The 23,875-nt window shown below is 37.9% G+C and overlaps 1 protein-coding gene across 1 annotated transcript; it reads right to left on the minus strand.

Moving 5' to 3' along the window:
- Positions 1-939: 939 nt before the first annotated feature.
- Positions 940-23,386, minus strand: LOC135948549 (orexin/Hypocretin receptor type 1-like). The gene is made up of 6 exons (XM_065497885.1): positions 22,990-23,386; positions 10,387-10,529; positions 8,296-8,411; positions 5,812-6,344; positions 4,936-5,074; positions 940-2,556 (listed from the first exon to the last, which is right to left on the minus strand). Exons 1-6 carry the CDS (start codon positions 23,250-23,252, stop codon positions 2,164-2,166), a joined length of 1,587 nt encoding a protein of 528 aa, XP_065353957.1. The 5' UTR covers positions 23,253-23,386; the 3' UTR covers positions 940-2,163.
- Positions 23,387-23,875: the final 489 nt, after the last annotated feature.

Consider the following 23,875-nt stretch of genomic DNA (forward strand, 5'->3'; position numbering starts at 1 on the left):
GCATTTTTCATATCCGCGCATTTTTGATGATTAGAAATTATTTCTCATTTCGCACTGCAGATTTTGATACATGCCGGTTTGTCAACGCATTTAAAAAATACACATTTTCAGTGTTAGCTAATCGATTTGACTAAAACTGTATTAAATCTTGCAATTAAAGAAAAACAAAAATTAATAATAACGAGATTTTAAAATTGCTTGTTGATAACAAAATAATGCTGAGAAATATACAAAATCAAACTCCAATTTAAACTTATGTTCCGGGTCATTCTACAGATCATGAATCAGGGCTTCAACTATAGTGTTAAAAAGATACCAGGAAATTTCTCAAGTGATAAAAAAACAGCTCGCTGTACACCTGTAATAAAGCTACACTAATATTTTCAATGGAAAACATCATGATTTCCTCGATTAAATGCTTTCATTGACAGCAATTGAAACACCTAAAAGTTGGATCCGCTGCTATTCTCTAAAACATAAGCAAGACGATTCAAAAACGATTTAAATTAGGGTTAAAATTTAAAAAGCGAGTTAATGGAAATAAAATATTACACACTAAATTAATTTTTACGTGGTAATAATATTTGAAATGCATAGAAAATTAAACATTGTTTGAAATTCACGCTATTTCTTGGGAGCAGGAATTTATCTCTTAAAATCGCTTCAAACAAAGGATGAACTTTATGTACAGTGAATTTTTGTAACATACACGAGTAGGGCGGGACAATATTTTGTCTCGCGGCACCATCTCTTTTTTTTCGATTGTGCTTCAGCAATGTTAGCCAATGTACAGGCGATCATTTTTACCGGTCGGTTAATTTTAATTCTCTGCAGCGTGGATTTTGTTTTTCATGGCGAGCACTACCACGGCCTCCTGAGGGGCCAAAACCAAAACAACAGCTATATAACTGTCCAGTTCGGGAGCCTAATACATATATATATATATATATATATATATATATGTATGCATGTTATAATTTTTACTTTGATTTTTCACTTTTCCGTCCATTTTTTATCAGAAAATGCAAACGAAACATATAAAAGCATTACAAAAATTATTTAAATTAAAATATTATCCCCATATTGTTTACTATATGAAGTGGGTAAATAATTTTATATTTATATAGAGTTTCAAATTAACTAATTTAAAATGTTTCGTCTTAAGCACGAGCAAAGTGACATATAACTGTAGTAAATCTGTCATGTAATTAAAATCTGAAAAACCTACGAGTATTAAATTTACCAATTTTACACCGCATTTTGCGTCTGCATTTCAATAATTTAAACGGTATAATAATCAGTTTAATGAACGAAAAACAGATAAACACAAAACAACATATTAAGAGAAGAATATGGAGTTAAAAGGAACGCCGTTATTATTTGACAGTAAAGTTTGAACGTGTAAGGAACTCTTAATAAAGATGTCTTCAAAACGTTGCTATTTCAATAAAAAACAATAATAAATAATACATGATTCATTCTTCTTCATTATTACAAGCTTGATGCTTAAAGTTTAAAATACGTAAGTAGCAAAAGTAAAAGTTGAAACACAGCCTTTTCCCTAATTTTAACTGATTTGTGTTTATATATCCCTGTATAATTTCACAGTAAAAACATTGCACTTTGAGCACGATTGAACAAAATAAATGTAAATTTAAATTATATCATGGAAAATGATAAGAAAAATATCTAATAGAAAATAGTTCCAAATAATTAATTACTTGGACTTAGACGGATCCTATTTTTTCAGCTTTCTTGGAGCTTTGATATATGCATTTAAATGAAATTAATGAGACCTGCAATAACGGAGAAAAGCTTGTTCCTGAAGGAGTCAGGTAATTCTAAGGAGCATATCAATCTACACAAAATATTCATGCTGTAGATAAATTCTTCAGCAACTAAACTTTTGTTTGGAGTTTCCTCCTTCAACATACGTATACAGTTTCCTACGCTTTTGTAAATTGCTTTCGAAATATGCTGCCGCCAAACAATTTGCTTTCTCACAAGAACGCGATACACTGTGCAAAACACAACTCCCCCGGCGAATCAACGTCGGGGCAAAAACACCGACTTCGAAATAAAACTCGCTGTGTGGCATTGTGCGCCCGCGATCATGTTAGCGATTCCGCCCATGGGACGCTGCAAATTGCGTGCGCACGTGGATTAAAAGTGGCACTGCTGCGCCGAGATGGGCACGGACGAATCGTTCAGCGTGGACAAGTGCCTCGAGTGCCTGAGAAAGCATTTTCGGTGTGGGCTGTGGTCGATGTAGTTGGTGTTGCTGAGGGTGCTCATGCTGTGCGTGCCGCCGTGGTTGGAGCTGTACGTTAGGCCGGCTGGACACGAGTCGTAGCCACTAGAAGAGCTGTGTGTTTGACGACCACGTGTGTAGCTCGAGCTTGAATGGGTCGCCGCGCATTCGACACCGGGAGAAGATGCAGCCCTGTTGACACCTCGCATCTCCATTACCTCGGAGCTCTGCGCCTTCATCTGGTTAGGCGAGCCGTCGCGCTGGCAGTCATGCAGACCGATGTTTGCACCCAACGGCACTCGATTCTGAGAACATATTGAACACAAATATTGAATTTCCTAAAGAACGTCTGTTGGGAATAAGAAAATTTCATTTCCTCTTTGCTCTTTAGCTCCCTGACATAATTTTCTTTTCCAAACATAACATGATATAACTCAATACAACGTTTGGTAAATATTAATATTGAAGGATTACGGTTCGAAAATTTATGCTCAGACAATAGTTATGCTCTTAGCACGGACAAAACAAGTAAGCACTCTAAAATCAATACAAGTCAGAATATATTCATCAAGAATGTAATGGCATGCCGCCAGGGCCCCATATCTTAACTTTGTTCAGTCGGTTTTGCCTGTGTATTTCATCCAATTCCTTAATGAAAGCCAACAAATACGCTTAGTTTCGATTAAATGTTCCACAAACCTCTTCACTGAATGGCACAAAAGACACATTATATATGAAAAGGCAAGCAGTGGCTTTAACGAGACGCACACAACTCACACAGTAATGCTTCAGTTTGAAACATTTCAAAGCAATATTCAGAAAGCACATTGCTTCAAATCCAAACGTCTGCTAGCTATTTATAGCACAAAGTTATGACGAAATATCATAAACTGCTTAATATATTCCAGCCAGGAACGAGTTATTTTTATCTCAAGTTGTTATATCAATTTATGTTTGAAAAATAATTTATTCGAGGGCATTGAATCGTGATACTATCAGCTCCAACCTTATTATTTTTCTTTTTTGTATTTAATAGGGTTGGACCAATTAATAATATAGCTTTACTCTTACAGTAATATTTCCAACGTAAATTATTGTTCACAATAAAAAAGGGTTAATGTCGTTTTCTCCTTATAAAACGAATTGTAAACTTCCAATATTAATATTACATTATATTATGAATTGCGAAATGATTGCAATATTTTGATATATCTTTTGAGCAGTGTGTTAGGGTTGGTTGCAGTAAAGCTGCATGCTAGCGTCCGACTAACACGCAATTGCATGTCAGTCAATTTGAATTGGGTTTGACTACTTGCAGGCTTTGCACCTTTCTAGAGTACGTGAATGGCTTCACGAGACAAAAGTCTACGTTTCAATCAAAGCCTTTAGTGCAGGAGAGGCAACGGTGGGGTCAAACAAGACCCGGCTCCTTTTGCGGCTTGTGCACTCATCAAAGTTATTCGTTTGCGATGTTATTGGGTGCACATAGTTTGCTGGAGAACGCCGGCTAAATCAAGACAGGAGTTTGCCTTTCTGCAAGTTATGTAGAACCATCCAATCTAAAATGAGCGGTTTGCTCGACCAGCTTCTCTTTGGTATAAAAAACAGTAAATATATATTAAAATTGTCGCATATTAGTTATTTATTTCTCACAATCAGTAAAGCGCCCCCTCGTTGCAACGCGGAGAGAAATTTGTATTACAATTAATGAAACTCTGGTTACCCCCCATTCTGTTGATTGTTAATTAACTTTTAAATTGGATTCATTCTGAGAATTACTTACTAGTATAATGTGTAGCAATGGTCTCCACTCTGTGCGATGTGAAAATATTTGGATTCAAAATACATTCAATGGTCAGAGTATCGCAAACCCACCATGCTCTATCTTAAATGGAAATTTATAGACCGTGCGGGAAAGTTGCGCGCCCAAGGTGGTAGCAAGGCCAACTAATATGAGAGGGAATTTATGGGTTCCCAGCCTGAATTACAGCCTACGCAGGATAAATAAATCTGCAGTAGCGTGCAGTTTAAAATCAATGCCGCGAGGGAGAAGAGTTTCACTCACGCTGCTCGCAGTTACGTGTGGGCAGAGAGCTAACGCCTGCCTGTATATTGTAACCATGTACCGCCTGCTTTCCAGTAATGCATTTATTTCAACATAAAAATGCGAGCCCTCAATTGATTAATCACTCCTTGTCACAAGCGTTCGAAGCTTGTTGATAAAAGCTCATGTAGTGCCTACGCACATACGAATCCTTTTGTATCAGCAAAAGCATTCATTTATGTTAACCAAAATCAAAAGAAAAAGTGAAAACACGTGAAATTTGAAGTATAATTAGCATAATTGATTGCTCCTTTGATAAATGTTGCCAAAGTCCATAAATGCTTGCAAAAGCTAACATCTCTTACCGAGTAGAAATGCCAATTTTAATCAACTAAGTTGTGTAGTTTTTAAAGCAAGTGACTCGATCGGTTCAATATTTATCTTAAAAACACCGTCAACGCATTATATTAACTTTCTAGACTTCAGTGACTGAGAGGTTTCCTTGAAGGAATTAGGCGCTTCACGCGTGGCCTACTCCTTTGCCCACTAAAATTTCATGTTACAAACTAAAATACTTTTGATATTTTTATTAGAATTTCACGATATCCAACTATTTGCTATTCTCAACAAAATATTTTACCTTGTATCTGCGAAATTGGTACGTGGAACAGGCATGCCCGTTTTGGTTCAAAGGTGATATTGCAGCCCTATCAGATGATCCAGCGTTTTGCACCCTGCAGCATTTGCAAATGGGAGAAAATATTTGGCGTACTGTATTCCTGGAACAAACAAAATAAAAACAGTGTTTATCAAAAGCTCAAAACACTTAATATAATGAAATTTTCCCACGATTTCCTGGTACAGATATTGTAATTTCGATCAGCGATTGAAAGGTACAAATATGTTTAAAAAAAAGCAAATTTTCAGAAGGAAAAAGGAAATTATAAATTGAATGTACGCTTCATTTCTTGGAAAACGTAAAAAGCCTTGTTTAAAATGAATTTTCGCAAATTAAATTAATAATATTTTAACGCTATGAAAGATTCATGATGTATGACCTCGCCAAAAGAAAATATAGAAACTATTTTTTAAAATTTCCTTTGATTTTAAGCACTGGGCGCCGGGTTTGGCTTCGGATGGGGTGCGGCGCTTTGAAGCGAGCAAATGAAAATATGGTAAATAGGAGTTATCGGCAATATCGCGATATAATTTGAAGATCATGAATTAATTACACCGAGCAGAGTCAAAATAGAGCTTGAAGTTTACAACATTTCAACACCATCTTGGATCTGACTGGCGGTTTCCGCATCTGGCCACCGGTGGATTGTACCTTAGTTTTGGTTGAAATTAATATTCGCGTGAAATGGTAAAGCTTTACCCGACACAAACACAAATGCCTCAGAGCAGATATCTCTACGGCTTTCAGAAGTCACTTTGGTACTTTCATTTCCCAGAAGCTCAAAATAATCACAAACTTTTCTGTGATCCTAAGTCCACTTCACAAAAGGGAACTTACCTGAAATTTCTTGTGAGAAAACAATAGAGCAGCGGGTTGATTGCAGAGTTTGCGTGGCCAAGCAGCAAAGTGAAAGGCAGCATGGCGAAAATCTGCTCAGCATTTGGCCTCGATTCGTCCAGGTCAAGCAGCAAATTCAAAATGTTGTACGGAAGCCAGCACAGGGCGAACAAAATTGCCAGGAGCAGCAGGATTTTGGCGACACGTTTTCGGTCTCGCACCAGGCGTTCGCCGCCTGCCTGGTAGCGCGAAACCCCTGGGGCGGCGCCGGCGTTGATCTGCTGCAAGAGACTGGCGGCGCACAGGCGTCGGCCCATGAGCGAGTAGGCCAGAATCACGATCGAGCCCGGAACCGCATACACGAGAACAAAGCACAGGATGCTGTAAGAGCGGCGGTTCTTTGGGGTGCCCCACTGCTCCACGCAGAAGATCAGTTGGTGGTCAGCGTTCTCCACCAGCACCTTGCTTGTTTGTCGTACGACCAGCAGCGGCGCGAAGAGGAGCAGCGACACACCCCACAGAGCGACAATAACCTGCGGAAGCGAAACGGCAAATCATAATTAACTTGTTCATAATTGACTTGCTTTCAAGCTAATTGTGTTAATTGTTCCCTTTCAAAACTGCCGATGCACAGTATTATCATATCATCATGTTTGAAGTTTAGGTGTCCATTGTGGTGCAATTCTAAATTTTCATGTTATCAAATCCTGGACCGCAAGTTTTAGCTTTAGCAGGTAAATGCTCAAACAATACATTTTTCCAAACTCGGACTGTAATGTTCCACAGAAATTTTATAGTATTTCCTTTGCAATTTGGGCTCATTTATTTAGTCCATGTATTCTTATTCTACATTAGACGTTCCTATCTAAAAGCATTTTTACGCGATCAAGTATGTAACAGTATGTAGACCCCAAAGGGCATATTTTTCAGAGGAAAGGAATGCTCCTTCGATTTTCTCTGTTCCTATGGTTTGATCAGAACAGATCTGCGTGGCGTCTGGTTAATTTATTTAAAATGCTTGCAGCGGAAAAGTTGACGAGATCTGCTGGATGTTCGATAGCGTGCTCACAGATAATAAAGAAGGCTGCCTATGCGCGCGCGATCCGCAAAAGGAAGTACACAAAACTCGCTTCATGCTCTGTATACAGGAAAGCAATCTCCCCTTCGCGTCACTTTTGTGAGGATGTTCAAAAAAGCGTTCATTCATTGAAAAACTCGGGAAAATTTTCATCAACCGAAAAGATTTTGAGGTAAATGTTTAAACAATGTTTATCTGCATTACAATACAATAAACAAGATATCATTGAGAAAGAGCCTTAGCAAAGCATGTGTGCGTTTATTTTTGTCCCCAAATTTTGGCCTGCTGTCACTCAATCGAGGCAGTAACAGAAGAAAATCAAATCTCGGACGTCGATCTGAGCTTGGATATCAGGTGTCATCATTTCCAGAGCTTTTCAAAATGTATAACCGGATATGAAGGGAATAAAACTCTAGCATGCGTAGGATAGCGAATAAAACGCTACATTTAACGCATTTAACTATAAAGGTAAACGCAGTTTGTGAGTTGATCCCCCAATATGAAGCCCATAAAAATGATCCCTCTGCCTTGATATTAACCTCGATTCATCGCACGCTATGTGACGCTCAAAAGAAATTTAATCTTTGCAATTTGAAATTTCTTTCATTTATTCTGGAGGGCACTCAGAGGTGCTTCACAAAATATTCCCATGCATTTCTCTACTAGAATTTTCTTTCATGAAATTGGAGAAAATAAAGCTTCTTTTCTACAGCTATAACCAAAAAGCAAACAAGTGAACGAAATTAAATTTTTTCTTGTGCCGCTTGGCGAATGAATTTTTAGCATCTGGCGGTTGAACGGAAAAATACCAGTAAAATCTTAGTGTTGTAGCAGTTTGAAATAATATTTATGAAGTTTCTTTTAATTAAAATATTGTGTAGAGCCTGTTTACCATCTTTTTTCTTCCATTAAATACCTAGGAAATATATTTCGTAGATGTGACATTTCTTTTAATGCGAAAGCAAATGAGAGAAGCGCTTTACTTCATTACTTACGGAAATTATTATAGTTTTGAACCGAGCTACTTCTCGGAATAACAACCAGCTGAAATTTGTAATTAGCTGACTTTCCTGGTTTCATATTAGCTTATCAGATGTTGCTCAAGGAAGAGTTTATTTCAAAAGACCAACCAATTCCAGTCGTAAAGAGAGAATGCTAATCAAAACACTCGGCTCTCGGGGTTTAATGAGATTTCTTTTATTAACTAGGATAACATCAAACCATCAAAGACTCAAAATGTTTCGCCTAAATTTAGCTGGATTTCAGTAAATATTAAAACTTAATTATTAATATGGTTAAATATGTAAAACCTAAAAGTTCTTGTCAAAGGGAAGGTTTCTTCATATAATTTAACATTGTGATACATCTCGAGTCAGTCGTATAACTTTGGGATGTGCAATACCTACCATTATTGTGGAGCGTCTGTTGAACACCTTGCGAAATGCTATCGGTCGTCGTATGGCGAGGTATCTGTCGATGCTCATTACCGTGATAGTAAACACGCTAGCGCCCACAGACACTCCTACAACATTGATAATAGAAAATTTTAAGGCTTGGAAAAACGTATGGATGAGGAAAAGTAATGTTGTCTTCGTTACATAAATTTGTTGCGCTCTAATTCTAATTGATATTTTCAAGTGATCTATTGCCCAGAAAAAGACGTGCATGAATTCAAACATTTCTTGTTTGCATCTATCATGACAAACATGAAAAGAGTACCCAATATAGGTGTACGATATTGTATCGTGGTCTTAATTTCTGCCTCTAATTATATACGATTTGAAAATTCGCTGTGGCAGCGCCTTTTCCCAGTATCCCAAACAAAAGAGTTGATTTTCGATTTTTGCACACATTGTTGAGCGATTTTTGCAACACGCAAATTTTGCTATAATCGGAAAAGATACTGGGATTGGAATTATTCACGTTAGGGAATAGTTGGAAATACAAAATCAAAAAATTCCAAAAGCATCTGAAAAACACTTTAATTATTTTTAAAGCAAGGAAAAATATTGTGTTTATACCAGGGTAGTAAATGTGGAACGATTTAACTGCTTTTGCAAGATAGTTAGGTTTCCTATAGAGAAATTTGATTTAAGGAGATAAAAGTGACTGAAACTAGCACAAACATGCTTGAGGCTTTCTTTACAGGCAGTACAGACTCAAGAAATAAAATTTACCCTTCACCTCAACTAGAAGTGTATCAAGACGTGTGCTGATTTAATTTGATCCAATTGTTTGTTTACTAAATTACAATGGAAATTGAAATGTCCTCCAATGAAAGCATTTTTCAACGCACGCACAGAGGCGTTTTGAGGGACAACGGAATTCTAAAAACGAGTATAATAAAGCGTTTAAAGTTTGAATGATTCTTAGAGAAAGGGGTTAGTTAAGGGTTTAACCGTTTTGGAAGCACTCCGTCGTATCTGTGCCAATTTTTGTCACCCGTAATTTTTACCTCCAAATCCATTTCATTAAAAAAAACAATTTGTTCTCAGCTAACAACTTTCGGTAATGAATTTTGATTATTTGTTATATTATGTTATTTTTGTAGCGCAACGTTTTATTTTTTAAAGTAATTAAAACGACAGTGTAATTTCTCTATGATACAGTGTGAAAAATGAAAATATTTTATGAATTTAGTAGATTTTTTAGAGATGAGAAAAGGTGTGCAACGAAAACCTCCAAACTAGTAAGAGATTGGCAACATAATTTTCATCATAAGATTATAGTGTCTAAATATTTAATTTCCTAAATGCGAAAGTGTTTTAACAAGTTGTAAAACTTTAGTAAAAAATTATACTCTTTATTTATTGCAAAATTTCTTATTAATAAAGTAGTGAGAAAAGCAAAATTATGTTGATTATAGTAAAAAGAGGATGGTGTGTGTGAAAATTGTGTCGCAGAATAACCTTTACCATTTTCAGTACCAAAGAAATTTTAAATTTCGTCCTGTCATGCGTATAACAAATAATATTAGTGGTATCAATTTCTGCCTTGCTACATTGATATAAAATTGACAAGTCAAAGTCAGACGGAGAGGAAATTCAAATTAACTTTCCTCTGCAAGAGACTGGATGATTTAATGCCTAAGCAACGAGCCGGTAAATTAATTTTGATGAGAGGAAAGTAAACGACAGTCTTGTGGGCTTTTTTCGTTACTGCTTTCCAAGTGATTGCACATATTCCAAGCCAGAAGGCTCACAAATTTCGCACAGTAATGAGCACATTGACACAAACTCAGTGCTGTATAAAATGTTTTCAATGCTGGAGTTTCCGTAATTATGAATACGTTTTGCGCAGTTCATTGCGACAGGCAGAATATCAGATGCGTGCTAACTGTTTAATACAATTAGAGCTGCTTCACGGTGCTCAGTGAAATGTGATATTTTGCTTCCTCCTCGTCATTGCTTATTTTCCTCACACAAAAAAATGAGTACAGCCGCCGGAGCGCAAGTTCTGCATGACACTGTTTGGGTGAAACAGTCGACGTTGTTTACCTTGCAAATAGTATGTGAGCTTGCACATGACGTCACCGTAGAGCCAGAGCCGGTTCACTGCCTGTCCGATGGCCATTGGCATGCATATTAATGTAACCAAAAGATCTGCAACGCTCAGGTTAACGAGAAAGTAGTTTGTGACGCTGAAACAAAACGACAAATTTGCAATCAGATGTTCTTCCTCAATTAGAAACTGAAATTCAAAGCTGAAATTACAAAACTGAAAGAAATCAAGCAAATTGTAATTTGGAAAAGAGGAACATTCAATTAGTTCAGTTTGGAGTTCAAAAACAGACATAAAAGTATATTATCAAAGGTTGGCAAAACTATATTGACATTTTTAGTTGAAAATACTTCAAAATATTACTGTGAGAAACAATTTAAAAAAAATATATAGATTGTGATAAACCTCGGCGCATGAACATAACAGTGGAGGTTTTTTTTGTTCAAGCCCTCAAACGCGCACAAGTGAACGATCACATGCGTAACAAAGCAGGCATTTTGCCGTGCTGACAAGTCGAGCGGAATGCCTAACTTGTCGAAATTTCTACGAGCTAAAGTTACAAACTCAAAAAACATACAAACAACGATTCGCCCGCTTCACCCCTCTATTACCCTATCTTATAATAAAAAATTATATTCTTTATTTTGATTTTTTGCGTGCACATAATTCATCACAATAAATGTACCAAATTACATACATACATCCCATTTCAAAAATACAAACATACAGCCACATTCATTCAAGATGAAACACAGTACTTTTGCTACAATTACTGTACAAAAAAATGTTCAGCACAGTAAAATTGATTTTTACGAACAAAATCACAGCACATTAACAAACTCCAATATATCAATGTGTCAAATAGTCATGTCTGGTTTTAAATTTGCGAGTTACGTAACCTCGTCACCCGGGAATAACCAGGCTCAATTTTGTATGAAATACGTGAAAGAATTATATTGTTATTCTTCGTGGTCTTCCGGTTTAAATGGTGCTGTTCCAGATTGTTGAAGTCCCAAATGCACCTAGCGATGCTCTCTCCGAAAAATATGGCAAAAAGCTTACGAGATAAATTAAAATTGTACAAAAAGGTCAAAAGTGTAAAATGCTAAATAAATAATTTCATTTGCATGATACAGGCTGGCAACGGCTTAGTCGATGATCGAAATTAACTTGCTTTCCACGAACATCCATTGCGACAGGGTTGTGTAAGATTCTCAGAATTGTTCATTAGCTCCATTTATGATGAGTTAAAACAGACGTGACTATTCAAGCATGAAAGACCCAATACAGAATATTCAGAAAGGACGATCGCAATGCCAAACTAAAACAGATATTGCTTCGGTTCACTGAATCTAACTAGATATTAACATTTTCATAAGCGCCCTTTCATTAGGTTCCTGAAGTTTATCAGGGCATCACTCAATCAGAATAATGGCTATTATTAAATACTTGTAAATCGGGGCTATAGTGACATGGGATTAATATGAATAATTATTGTTGTTTATTATTAGTATTAAGTTTATATTCGGTGGAAGTTAATATCATCACATTAATTTACATGTTGCGTTGTTTTTAATATCATTGGAATTTATTTGTGCACAAAACGGGGTTTCCTATGACAAGTAGTTTTTATAAACGTATACGTTTCAACATGTAAAAAGATAGACTATTGACTTTTACAAATTAGTGTTTATTCTTTCTCTACCCTTTACATAAAAATTGATGCAATTCAAAAGATAAAAAGTAACTCTCAGTTGTATGTATGTAATAAATTGAGCTCAAATTTTGAACATTTGTTAGTTCACCAACAGTTTAACATAGCATCCAAATCCACCGCATTGTTTGCTTATACTTCAAGATAATCACGAACTTTATCACGTTTTTTTCAACATTTTTCCTATTTGTAATGTTCTGAAAATTATTAACATTTGTTATGGGTTAAAAATTGAAAGTTTGAAGGTCAGCAAAATTATAAGAATACACTCCAAGGAAATCAACTGAAACAATGAAACAAACTACAGGGAGGAATTTTAGGTTCATGAATATATTGTTAAAATAAGTTTTGTCACTCTGAGAGTGAGTGGCGGGGTTTCATGAGATTTTGCCACTTGCTTTTCTTTATTAATGCTTTCAATTATGCTTGCATAGATTTTACATTGAATGAGGCTGAAAATGGCGTTAAAGTCGAAAAACAAATAGATTGTTTTTAATTTAAATTACTGTAAATATTCATCTAAATTGGAAACTCAATTAATGTGAATAATTCAGAGGAGGAAATAAAAAATATATTTAGGTGGAAGAAGGAAGAACTTGCAAACAATGAAAGTGCTGATTAATATAAATCAAGATGATGCAAGAATCCTTCGTGATCAATATATACAATTATACATAGTTTGTAAAGTATTCAAACTTTGATCATAAAGAAATTATCTGAGTCTTAAGTTCAACAAGCACAAAAGGTAGAATTGCACAAAGGCCTTCTCTTTTTACAACGCTCATAAATTTTTTGCCCAAGAGTGCTTTTTATCAAGAATTTGTGTGCTAAGAAGAATAAATTAAAACAGAGAGAGTCAGTGCATTGATCGCGAAGAAATCCTTTTGCAGGGAATACTTATTTAGAAAATGTAGGCGCCGAATTTTTTTGCATCATGAATTAAATAAGGCGCCAGAACATTAAAAGGCGATGATAATACAGACGGTGGAGCAGATTAATAAAATGCCATCCTTTGTTCCTTCTGTCTCATTTGGCAAAGTTCCTAATGCTGAAAAGCCTCCTGGCGTCGGAAGCGAATGTCGCTTTTTGCGAGAGAATGCAGCGTTCAGAGAGAACTTCCACTTCCTCCGTTTTTCGCTTCGCAAGCATATATAACACATATGATTCGGCAAACAGCTCTTTTTACTCTTTTACCGGCTGCTTCACCAAAATTTCCAAATAATATCCAAGTTTAAAGACGTCTTTGAATAAGTTTCTGAGCACACTAATCAATTCTTGACGGTCAAATTAGGTAAAGTATGTAAAGTTGATATTTTCCGATCAAAATGTCACGCGCGACGTGCATATAGCACAAGTAGAACTTTTTTACTGTCAAAACAATAATTATGAACCTATTTGCGAGAGCTGCGCATGCGTCAGAGCTGGCTGGATCTGACAAAGAAGTCATTCGCACAGGCGGCCTCTCTGCAAGTGCTCAAACCAGCTCTGTTCTCGCAAATAGGTTCATATTGTTTTGGCGGTAAAAAAGTTCTACTTGTTCTACGCACGTCGCGCTGGAATTTTTGGTCGGAAAAATATCCACTTTACCTAATTCTACAGTCAAGAATCGATTAGGTGTGCTCAGAAACTTCCTCAAAGATGGTCTTTAAAATACAACACAAAATATCAGAAAAATTATCAGACGGGGAAAATATTTTTCTAGGAATCTATAAAATTACTTCTTAAATAACGTTGTTAGTCTTTCTTTCACGGATATTGGCATGGGTTCAATACGTCAAGGAGAGCAAAACATAGGTAAGTTAATGCGGCTTTATCTATTTATTTCAATATAATGCTGCGCGAGAGGCGAGGATTTGATATAATCTTTTTAAGCAGAACAACTTTGTTAGAATCTTTAAGCGAGGTGGTTAATTGTAGGCTAACACGGCTAACATCTGTTTCAATGCACGGTAAGTATTTAACAATTTTTTTATTACTCTGGCAATAAGATGAGTTGCAAATTCATAAATATGTCTTCCCTAAGTAATTTGCAACAAACAGTGCTCCGTAGATCAATTTCGGAAAGCGCCTTTCTCGGCCCAGATAACAAATGATGATGACCTTGCTACCTCGGCAGCTTTTATCATACATAACAACGGTGGCGGACGTGAGGGTGCAAATTTTTTCCCTCATCTCTCGCGCGCCCGCAATCGCTTTCATCCGCCCCTAAATCAATAAGAGGCACGCACGACGGCCCCCTTTTCGGTCCACCAGGCATCTGGCCAGCGCGTGGTCTAATTAATTATCGCACCTAGCTGCTCGACATTAAGAGTTCATTTTTGGGACGAGACTTGCTCGCCCAGCAAGTTTAGTGTGCTTAGCTCCGTCTCGGTAGCACCCTTCAGCTCGGGGATGATAAATGTCAGCGCGTTATTACGGAACCAACATCGTGTAGGTCTGCGCGCACCACTGTCTCGCGCTCACCACGTTTCTCCGTGAGCAACCGTTTCTTCCCTTTTTGCTGCCGTCTCTTTCAGCCGTCGCCGACAATCAATCTTTGCTTCGCAATCTGTACGCCTAATCAATAATCAACCCCATAGTTCTTGTACATCTATGGCTCTATACGCATGTGGCAAATATTGCCAAATTGAGCTCGGAAATTAGGTTCGTTAGGAAGTTGTCTGACAGGATAATCAAACTCCACCAACTGACGGAACATTATTAGTCTATTCTAATAGCCAGCGTAAAATTGCTTTTCTTGGCAAACAACATTTCGCACCTTATAACAAAGACGTTTTTTTTCGGTTAATCAATCCATGTAAAAAACACTTTCACAATTTTGTTAGATTACTAAATTTTCTCAATTCGGACAGGCCAATCTACGAAAATAAAATCTGCAAGCTTTGCGTAAAACGGTGTGATAAAAGTTTGGACTGAAGAGCAATTCTCCTGGGAGCTAGCACACATTCGAACGTTCAGAAAGCTTCTCGAGTAATGGAAGAGACCTTCCTTCGTAAGTAAATAAAAAGGGGCCTGTGATAAACTTTTTACAATACACCGTCTCCCCTGGAACGTGTCTCTGTTAGCGATCTGCTGGGAATAATCGTATACCGTTGAGAAAAGAGATTTACTCAACCCTAGTGAACGAAATAGCAAAGTTGGATAAAGAGAAGGCACCGCCAAGAAGTGAAAGTTATATAGGTATCAGAAACAAAATATGTTTAACACTGTATTGATAGCATGAATATATAACATCCTACATTAAAGTATACTTTTGTGGTTTCACTATAGGAATTACGCAACTTGTAAAATAGACATGAAAGAACTAAGGAGACATTAACTTTCTGGACGTGTATACGCCCAAATTATCAAATTGATTTTGTTAAGAGAGTAAACAACATAATTCACGTTCTAGTGCTGACGCTGACAAAAGTCATTAAAGAGACTTCCATTAAGCAGAATAAAGAAAACGTGAACTTGAATTTGCATGATACAGAAAATCCTAAAATGGCAAGATATTTAATATCATCAATTAAGTTAATCGAGAATTGAATCTTTACTTTAAATTTCCTACAGTTAACAAAAACAAACACGCCTCTAAAATTACAATTTCTGTTTGAATGTCGCAAAATGGAAATAAATTTTTGGATTAAAATGGGGAAAATTCTAAATCTAACACAGTGAGCGTTTCAGTGGCTCATCATATTCATATTGTGAGGGTGAGAATATTGATTTTTATATCACAGCCTCTCGTATCTCCTGCATCATGATATCATTTGATTCTTCATTGATTTGCATGCTTTTGGCAGCGAAAGTCATTTTCAATGCAGGCGATGGCGCTACACAGAAGAAGTGAAAACGTCGAGGGCCAGCCCATGACAAAGGTTATAAATGACGCAAGCGTTATTATTCATTTCCAGTTGAGGGACCATGCTTACGAGAAGGCTCTGGTTTTGAATGAAGCAAGCTCTACTTGCAGAGAGAGAAGACAGGAGAGCAATAAAAGGATGGAAAGCATTTTTTAATATAAATATATCTCAAGCCCACCTAATTGCTTTTCAACTAACACGATTTTAGGTTTTAACTTTTCCACTTTGGTGATTGCGCGATGTGCCTGAAATGACTATTAACGAGAAGTTTTCTCTTGAGTATTTTACATGTTTATATGGTGCTCTTGCTGACGCCTAACTTTTGATTGAAGAGGCGAAGGGTCGTACCAGGCAGACTTTGTTCTTAAGAAATCACTTTAATATAATTTTTAGCCAAGGAAAATAAAATGATGGTTGCTTGATTTTGGCCATTTTTTGAAAACCTATTTAGATTATCCATGACAAAAATTGAGTTATTTTTTTATATTTTATGTTTTTAGCGTCTACAGCATCATTTATATAGTGGAATATTTTTATGATAGCAATCAATATGAAGTTAAAATTTTCAGAGCTTATTCTGTGGGAGCGAGGCAACAAAACACGCAAGAAGAAAGTACTAAAATATCATGTTTTACCTCTAAGGAAAAGCCCGAGGAGCACGGAAAAGAATAGAAGCCGAGTCCTAATAACATCGCCGAGCGGATTACATGGGGCCAGAGTGGCCGCAAAGAAGCTTGGGCCCAATGTGGCCATCTTTTCGCTCTCCACATCGAGGACTTTTATTGAAACGCCACACATTTTTCCCGCTGTCATATTTTTCTGCAGTTGACTACACTTCATAATATTGCAGATAGATTTTTTGGTTCACATAAAAAAGCTATCAAATTTTACCTTACATGGAGTATATATATATAATTGATAAGCTTTTCTTTTTGAACGACGCACAAAAATAGGAAAACCCTATAACAGAAATTTCACTCTATTTTTTCTATTCGCTGCTTTGAAAATGTATAAAGAATTGTGCATTTATGCGTCAGAAAAATTTGTAATGGCTCACGAGTGTTATCAAGAAACAGAGCACCTTATCTTCTCTTTGCTTTTTGGTTTGCTAAAAGAGTTCTGACACAGCTTTTATTTCGCGAATTTGCCGTGGGCATTCAGATTTAGAGATCAAGTTGATATTGCTATGTTTGGTATTGCTATTGCAGCTCAACTGACTAATCAGGCACGCTTGGGGGAGCTGAAAATGATGTCAAACATTTGCGATTCCTCATTATAAGCTTCCAAAATAGACTTATTTGAATTCAAATGATGAAACACGGCATTAACATAAATACTGTACCCACGCACGTGTTTGCATGAGGTTGATTCAAAAAGTAAACTATATAACGCTTGTTTTATCATCTAAAAAGTCTTTACGGGTAAAATTTGTGTTAATTTTTCGGCAGACATGATATTACTTTGTAAAGGATCGTTTTAGCTTTATTTTACTAGAACTGTTCGCCATTTCTTGCTTTTAAATTTTCTATTTAATGTATTTATTGTATTGACCATTGCAAGAATAAACAAGAATATAGACAAAGGTACGCAAATATTAACAACCACAGCAAACGCTTCGTAGAAAATGCAAATCCGTTACCAAACACACTACCGGTAATTGGAACACTATTCCTGTCTGACGCAGATTTGCCAAGTCATATGCGTGCCGTATTTAGAGAACAGGTCTGATTTGGACTAATTTACAGTTCCATAATATCCTTTATATTAATCAAGCTTCGACTTTATTGTGCGCTGATTCCCCCTCTGACAGGGCCTTCCTAAATCCGTCTTTGGACCTCGATCAGAATTTCCAGGAATTTTGCGCCACGGCTCTAATTCGTTCCAACAGCGGCAAATCCCCTCTCGTGATCCGAATCTAGTGGGCGCAGATACGATCAGGCCAAATATGACAGCGCTGGTGAGATATTAAAATCACCACTCGGCGGCGGTATCGCCAGCGCTTCCATGTTCAGGCAGCGATATTAGTTTTGTGTGTTGACAATAAATGTTGGCTGTCGAAAACAATTTGCAGCGACCTTATCGGCTCAACTCGTCCAGCATAAACTGCAACCCCTCGACGCCGGGGGCATCGGATGAATGAGTCATTCGCTGCATATCTCTCCAAAGTGGCACCACGCAATAAGCGGTTGCTGTCAATTTAGTCAACCTGTTGCACTCTTTGCAGTGGTGTTGCAGCTAGGTTGAAAGTATTAATCAATCTACTATTTTGTAATCACTTTTGCCACGGAACTATTGCAAAAATTGTACATTTTCGAGCGTTACACTCCAATCAGAAACAGGTGGTATCGGTGTAAGGAATTATTAATTTTTCCCTTGCATAAAAGTGAGTCCGGTGTACAAAATATGAACTTTGTTGGCGGAGCGTAACATAGGAGGAATTCCATACAAATCCCTATTTCATAAAAGAGGCTTTTGCAATATTCGCCAGTCAATCCAGAATTTCAATATGCAACATAAAGTGCCCTGTCAATGTCAGAGCTCGGCTTGCTCGAAATAAATGCCAGCAGAGTCACAAAAAGCTCGGCCTTCCTGTGCCCGCAGAAATCCAATAATTCCAATCATCCCACTCGTGGCCTGAACCCATCTGTCAATGTATGACGCAAAAGATTATATAGGTGCGAATTTTGGCCAGTAAAAGAGACATTTTCTTGTTACAACTGTGAGCAAAACTTGAAACAAGTAAATTAAAAATTTTATGCCAGAATGCAGTTATAATATCAAATTAACGTGCTGCTTTTGTCTAACCGATTACAATTTTTAGACGAGAATATCTATTTGGATTTTTATCAAATAGGTATAGCTGTTAGCTTCAAATCTTTTTTCTGGACATACAATATTGATTTAAATTTGCTCAATCTCCACCAAAAAAGAGGTAAAGATTTTAGCCCTTTTATGGAATGCCCACATGTAGTCTTTGAACCTGGAACAGCAGCTCTCGTTAATTGCTGCGCGCCTTAAAAATCGCTCTGGCAAGCTTTGCACGCGTCGCTTACTCAAGAAGAGCCAAAGTGGACTTTAAAGGCGGCAGTTATTTTTTTCAGCTCTGCTCGCGCAGGGAAAGTCACTGCTCCAGATCAAACATCTGAGGCCCCATTGTTTGCTTTGGCATCGGGCCTAACCAATTAACTGAGATTTAAGAGCTCGTTACCAATTCACCACGAACGATTCGATTAAGCAAACAGAAGCAGTTGAAAGTATATTTTTTCGGATCGTCTTAGAACAACGCTGGGGGGATGCTGTGCGAAGCGTTCAGCTTTCAAAGCACACGGTGCAAATTAGAAAACTCGGATGGAACGCCGTGTAATCACTCGGCTCAAAAGTAATTTCCTCAGGTGACAACAGCCTCTGATTACATTAAGATCCAGTCCGCCCGGGGACACCGGTCTCGTGTTTGCTTTGGTCTTTTTCTTCTGTCAGAAAACGTTCGCGCCGCCAGACGATGAGTTATAACCCTCTATGGAAGTTCCTACAGAGGCGTTCTGGGAGGGTTGAAGGGGGTAAGCGGTGAGGCCATTAAGTGCACAAGTGTACGCGGTCAGGTGTGCGTGTTTTCCAGGTTGCCGTGCAAAAAATGACTGCCGTGTTTCAGACGCGGGGTTTGGCGAGCACGTATACACACTTAGGGAGAGCCAACAGCTATGGCTTAATATTTCGCATGCTGACACATCCATATATATAAAACACGCCGCCCGCCTACCCCTATACATATTCACACGCCTCTTTTCGTTCGTTCGTTCGTTCGTTTTTATTTTCATATTGAAGCGGGACCCAAGAAGACCTTCGCAATTTGGGGAGCTCTTTTACGCTAGCTGGGGCATGTTGTTAGCAGACAAGATACTGAGAGGCATACGACCGCCCGCGCGCCTGCCGCGCGCGTTATTAAGAATCAGATATTTATGCATGCGTATGCCGTGAATGCGAAGACAGTTGACGTGGCAGCGAGATTAATGAGGAGAAAATGTATATATACATAAGGGATGTCGCGGGCATTTTGATTGGACCATGTAACGGATGAACAAATATTTGACGAGCTTGTCACTGTGGAACGAGACTTTTACACAATTTGCCGGTTGTGGCGGTTGCCATATTAAAAATGAGGTTTTTTTCTTTCAAGGGCCCTGCAGCGATCCTCCCACTTGAATACAGCTTCCGTAAAATTTTCCTGTTCGTTCAAATACTGTATATGCATTTTTCAATTTTGACCACTACTTTTTAAAGCACACAAAACTTGCTTGATGTTGTATTCACACGATCCCTCACAATTTGTCAATTCATTGGTCTTTAACTAATTTCAATAATTTCGCAAACATATGTGGATAACGACTTTAACAAACAAAAAGCTTACCCTCCGTTCTCCAAATAGTGCCGCGCTTGTAAATAAATTATCGTGAGCATTTTTTCCTAATCTACATTTGGTTATATACCAAATAGTCAGCTCAAAAGCAGAAATTATGACGATGTCATCCTCCTCATTTTGTTTCTTCTAAATACGACATGTGTTTTTTTGCAGGAGGAGGGTTGCCGCGGCAGCAGTTCTTCCAGTTTGGGATAATGTAGCGAACATTTTAGCGAATTCTAACCAAGGATTCATAACGGTTACCTGCATCAAAAAAGGGGGTAAATATTAGCAAACGGCTCCCCTATTTGCTTTGAAAAGTGCACAAAAAGCTCAATTCAATGGAATTGAACAAAAATGATCGCAAAAATATCCCGGTCAAAATGATTAGTTTTGTGGGTTGTATTGAAATGTGATATTCGTGTACGTATTCCAACCAATCGGATCGGAAACCAACCTCCCGGAGCTCGTCTCCCTGCTTCGCCCACAAGCTTGAAAAGCATGGATCATTTTTCCCATTGCCCTTTTTGTACCTTAAAGCCTAAAAGAGGAAGAGTGTGATAAGGAGCTAACTCAAGAGATGCTTTATTTCTGTTGCCTGATGAGTAGTAAAATTTGAGCTCGTCAAATGGCAATTGTCACCAGCACAACCTTTAGCTAGATGATGAACTAAATTAAAAATGGTTACTTTTTCGTTTTTTTTTCAGCTGAAAATGTAACCCTATATACCAAAAAAACAACGCAATAGCTCCATTAATATAGAAACCTTTTCTGTCCATTGTCCCATTTAATGGTAACACTAGACATTTGTCCGGCGGAGCACATGATAACATGCCAAAAACCTACAAACAAGCCATAATAAAGTAATTTGAAACAGTGCACTCACAGGCGTCGTAAATGATACTGTGGATATTATATTACAAATTTCAAATTTGATGATGATCTCTCAAGGAGAGTGAGTCAAACAAATGTTTCACATTACAGCTGTTCCATATGAGATATAAGAGGCTGAAAAATAAAATTGACTCCACAAACAACTTTCAATGGGATAATTTTAATCTTGTATAAGTATGTTTTTCGTATAATAAAAAGATAAATTCAAACAGAATTTTGAACTATTATTATGGTTCTTACAATTAGCATAGCAAAGTAGGAACTTTAATGGATTCCGTACATAATCACGGTAAAATGCAAAAAACAGAAAGACTAAAAAAGGGTTCAACGCAAACACACGAATGCTGTCCAACGTGGTGTGCCACCGATATGCTGATATGATTACAAAGTTAACGTAATCAAGGCTTTGCGGAGCAATTTATCAAACGGATTGATTTCTCTAGTGCTCTACATAGCGGTCAAGTGTGGTAGAGAACTCTAATGAACCCACTTTGCATGGATCAAATTGCATTTTAAGTGATTTTCTCATCATCACTCATGCATTATTTCCATCCAGCTCACAACAGTTAAGTAATATAGCGACCAAACTTGAACGCGCTTGCTGATTGATAATCAATAAAAAAACGTTGCGGCAGATACATCCCCAACAACATGAGCAGGCGAAAAATTCTTGATCTCTCCCGGAAAATATTTCATCGATGGGATACACATATAAAAGGAATTTTAGCGTGGGTATAATTTGAAAAAAAAATACAAATTGGCCAAATTGGATGGTTTGACAGGGCTAAAGAATGCTCCGCAATTCGCTTCGTTCACTAATTAAACAGTTTAATGGTTCACCATTGCAATGCTAACTTGACATGTTTGGCATTTACATCTCTTTCACTTCTGTAATTCTGCAAATTGTTTTTCAACTCTGAGTGAAAATTACACTATATTTTGATTGCCTTCCCATATCGCGGTTTTATCCTGGTTTTACTATGGCAGAAAATTACTTTTGCTGGAGCAAGGCACCTTCATTTTTACGCTCAAACAATCCACCATTAACGTTCAGAACGCAAAAAAATAATATCTACTTTGATGAAAAGGCCAATTTTTTTAACCATTAGTATGTTTAGCGTAGTTATATCGGGATGAAAAAGAGCTAATTACGTATAGGGTGCATGTAAACAAAATAGGCTGTCAATCTAAAATATTGTACATTTCCATTCCGTATGAGGGAAGTGTCTTGCAAATTTGGCGAGTCTGTTTTATTGTCCATGTTATGAATGATAAAGCGGAAATTGCGAAGATTACAGTCGTGCAGAGAGGCAATCCATAAAACGACCAGTTCGAGGGGGGCAACATGAAAGTCGACCCAGGAAGAGAACGTGCGTGTATCGTGCGAACAGCGTTGTTGAATCGTAAAAAGCGGTGAAATGTTTTATTATACGTGTATATATATCAAGTATTAAATCTCCCGTCATCGATCTCTCCTCTCAAGCACATCTCTTTCCATTATAGATATCCCAGTGGATTTCGCGAGTCAAAAATTTTCAGGAGTATGACATAGTTCTCAATCAATTTTCCGCCTTTTTCGACTACTGTTCTAAAAGAATAAAGAGCGTACTTCACAATGTATGCGTTTACTTTCGTGAATTGCAAACAGCAGGCACATTCAAAGAGGAACGAGTACCGAATATTCACAATACAAGAGGAAGAGGAAGGAGAGAAATCATCAATAAGCACAATCTTGCGGGTTGCATACCTCCGCAGGTGGTTGTACTTGGAGACTACGCCGATGACGAGTGCGTTGCTGACTGTTGCGAGCAGAATGAGCGGCACGTAGCACGAGATTAGCGCTACGTTGCCTGGCTCGTGGTACACGAACATGCTGCTGGCGAAGTCCTTGAGCACCTCGTCCACCAAAAACGTCAGGTTGTTGTTCGCGGCCGTGGTCGTGACCATGGCCGTGCCCGTGGTCGTGGCCTTGTCCGACGCCGTCTCGTTCTGGATCGACCCGTCGACCATCGTGTTGCAGACTGAGGACTGTGGCTCACTGACTAGGCTCCGACAGAGAGCGAAAGAGAGAGCCCGCACCCCGTCGGCGGCGCATGCACTCGTCGCCGCCGCCTCCGACGCGCGCTGCGTGGTTTCGGGGTTGGGGGAGGTGAACCAGGCAGTCGCCCTTTTACAACATATTTCGGCATGGCTATAGTTGAGTCGCACTAATTGAGTTGACGGAGTTGACGGATTTAAAATTTGACGCCAGTCTTTTGTCTGGGCCTGGATTTTTTCGCTGGCGTATGCTTGACTTCAAACATCGTCTAATGGTTTTGTGCCCCTTAACGTGGAGCATCTGGAAAATTTTCTTGCTTTTTCGTACACAAAGGATATAGCAGTAACGATCGTACTTGTTAAGTGCTTTCCTTTTAGAAAGTTGAGACCCAAGAGGCGAAAATTGTTCACAAAATTTAATATCCTCCATTAAAAGTTTTCCGGTTCCTATTTAATATCTGAATTTGTTAGTGCAGTTTGTAAATGCAAAATCTCTAATTTATTGACATTAATGGCAATGGCAATTTACGACCTGACTGCGTATGCGTAGCTAAATAAGGCTCATGATCTTTACAATACCGTGGAAGTCAAGCTAT

The sequence above is a fragment of the Cloeon dipterum genome, chromosome 1 (assembly GCF_949628265.1).
Source record: "Cloeon dipterum chromosome 1, ieCloDipt1.1, whole genome shotgun sequence".
NCBI classification, from domain to species: Eukaryota; Metazoa; Arthropoda; class Insecta; order Ephemeroptera; family Baetidae; genus Cloeon; species Cloeon dipterum.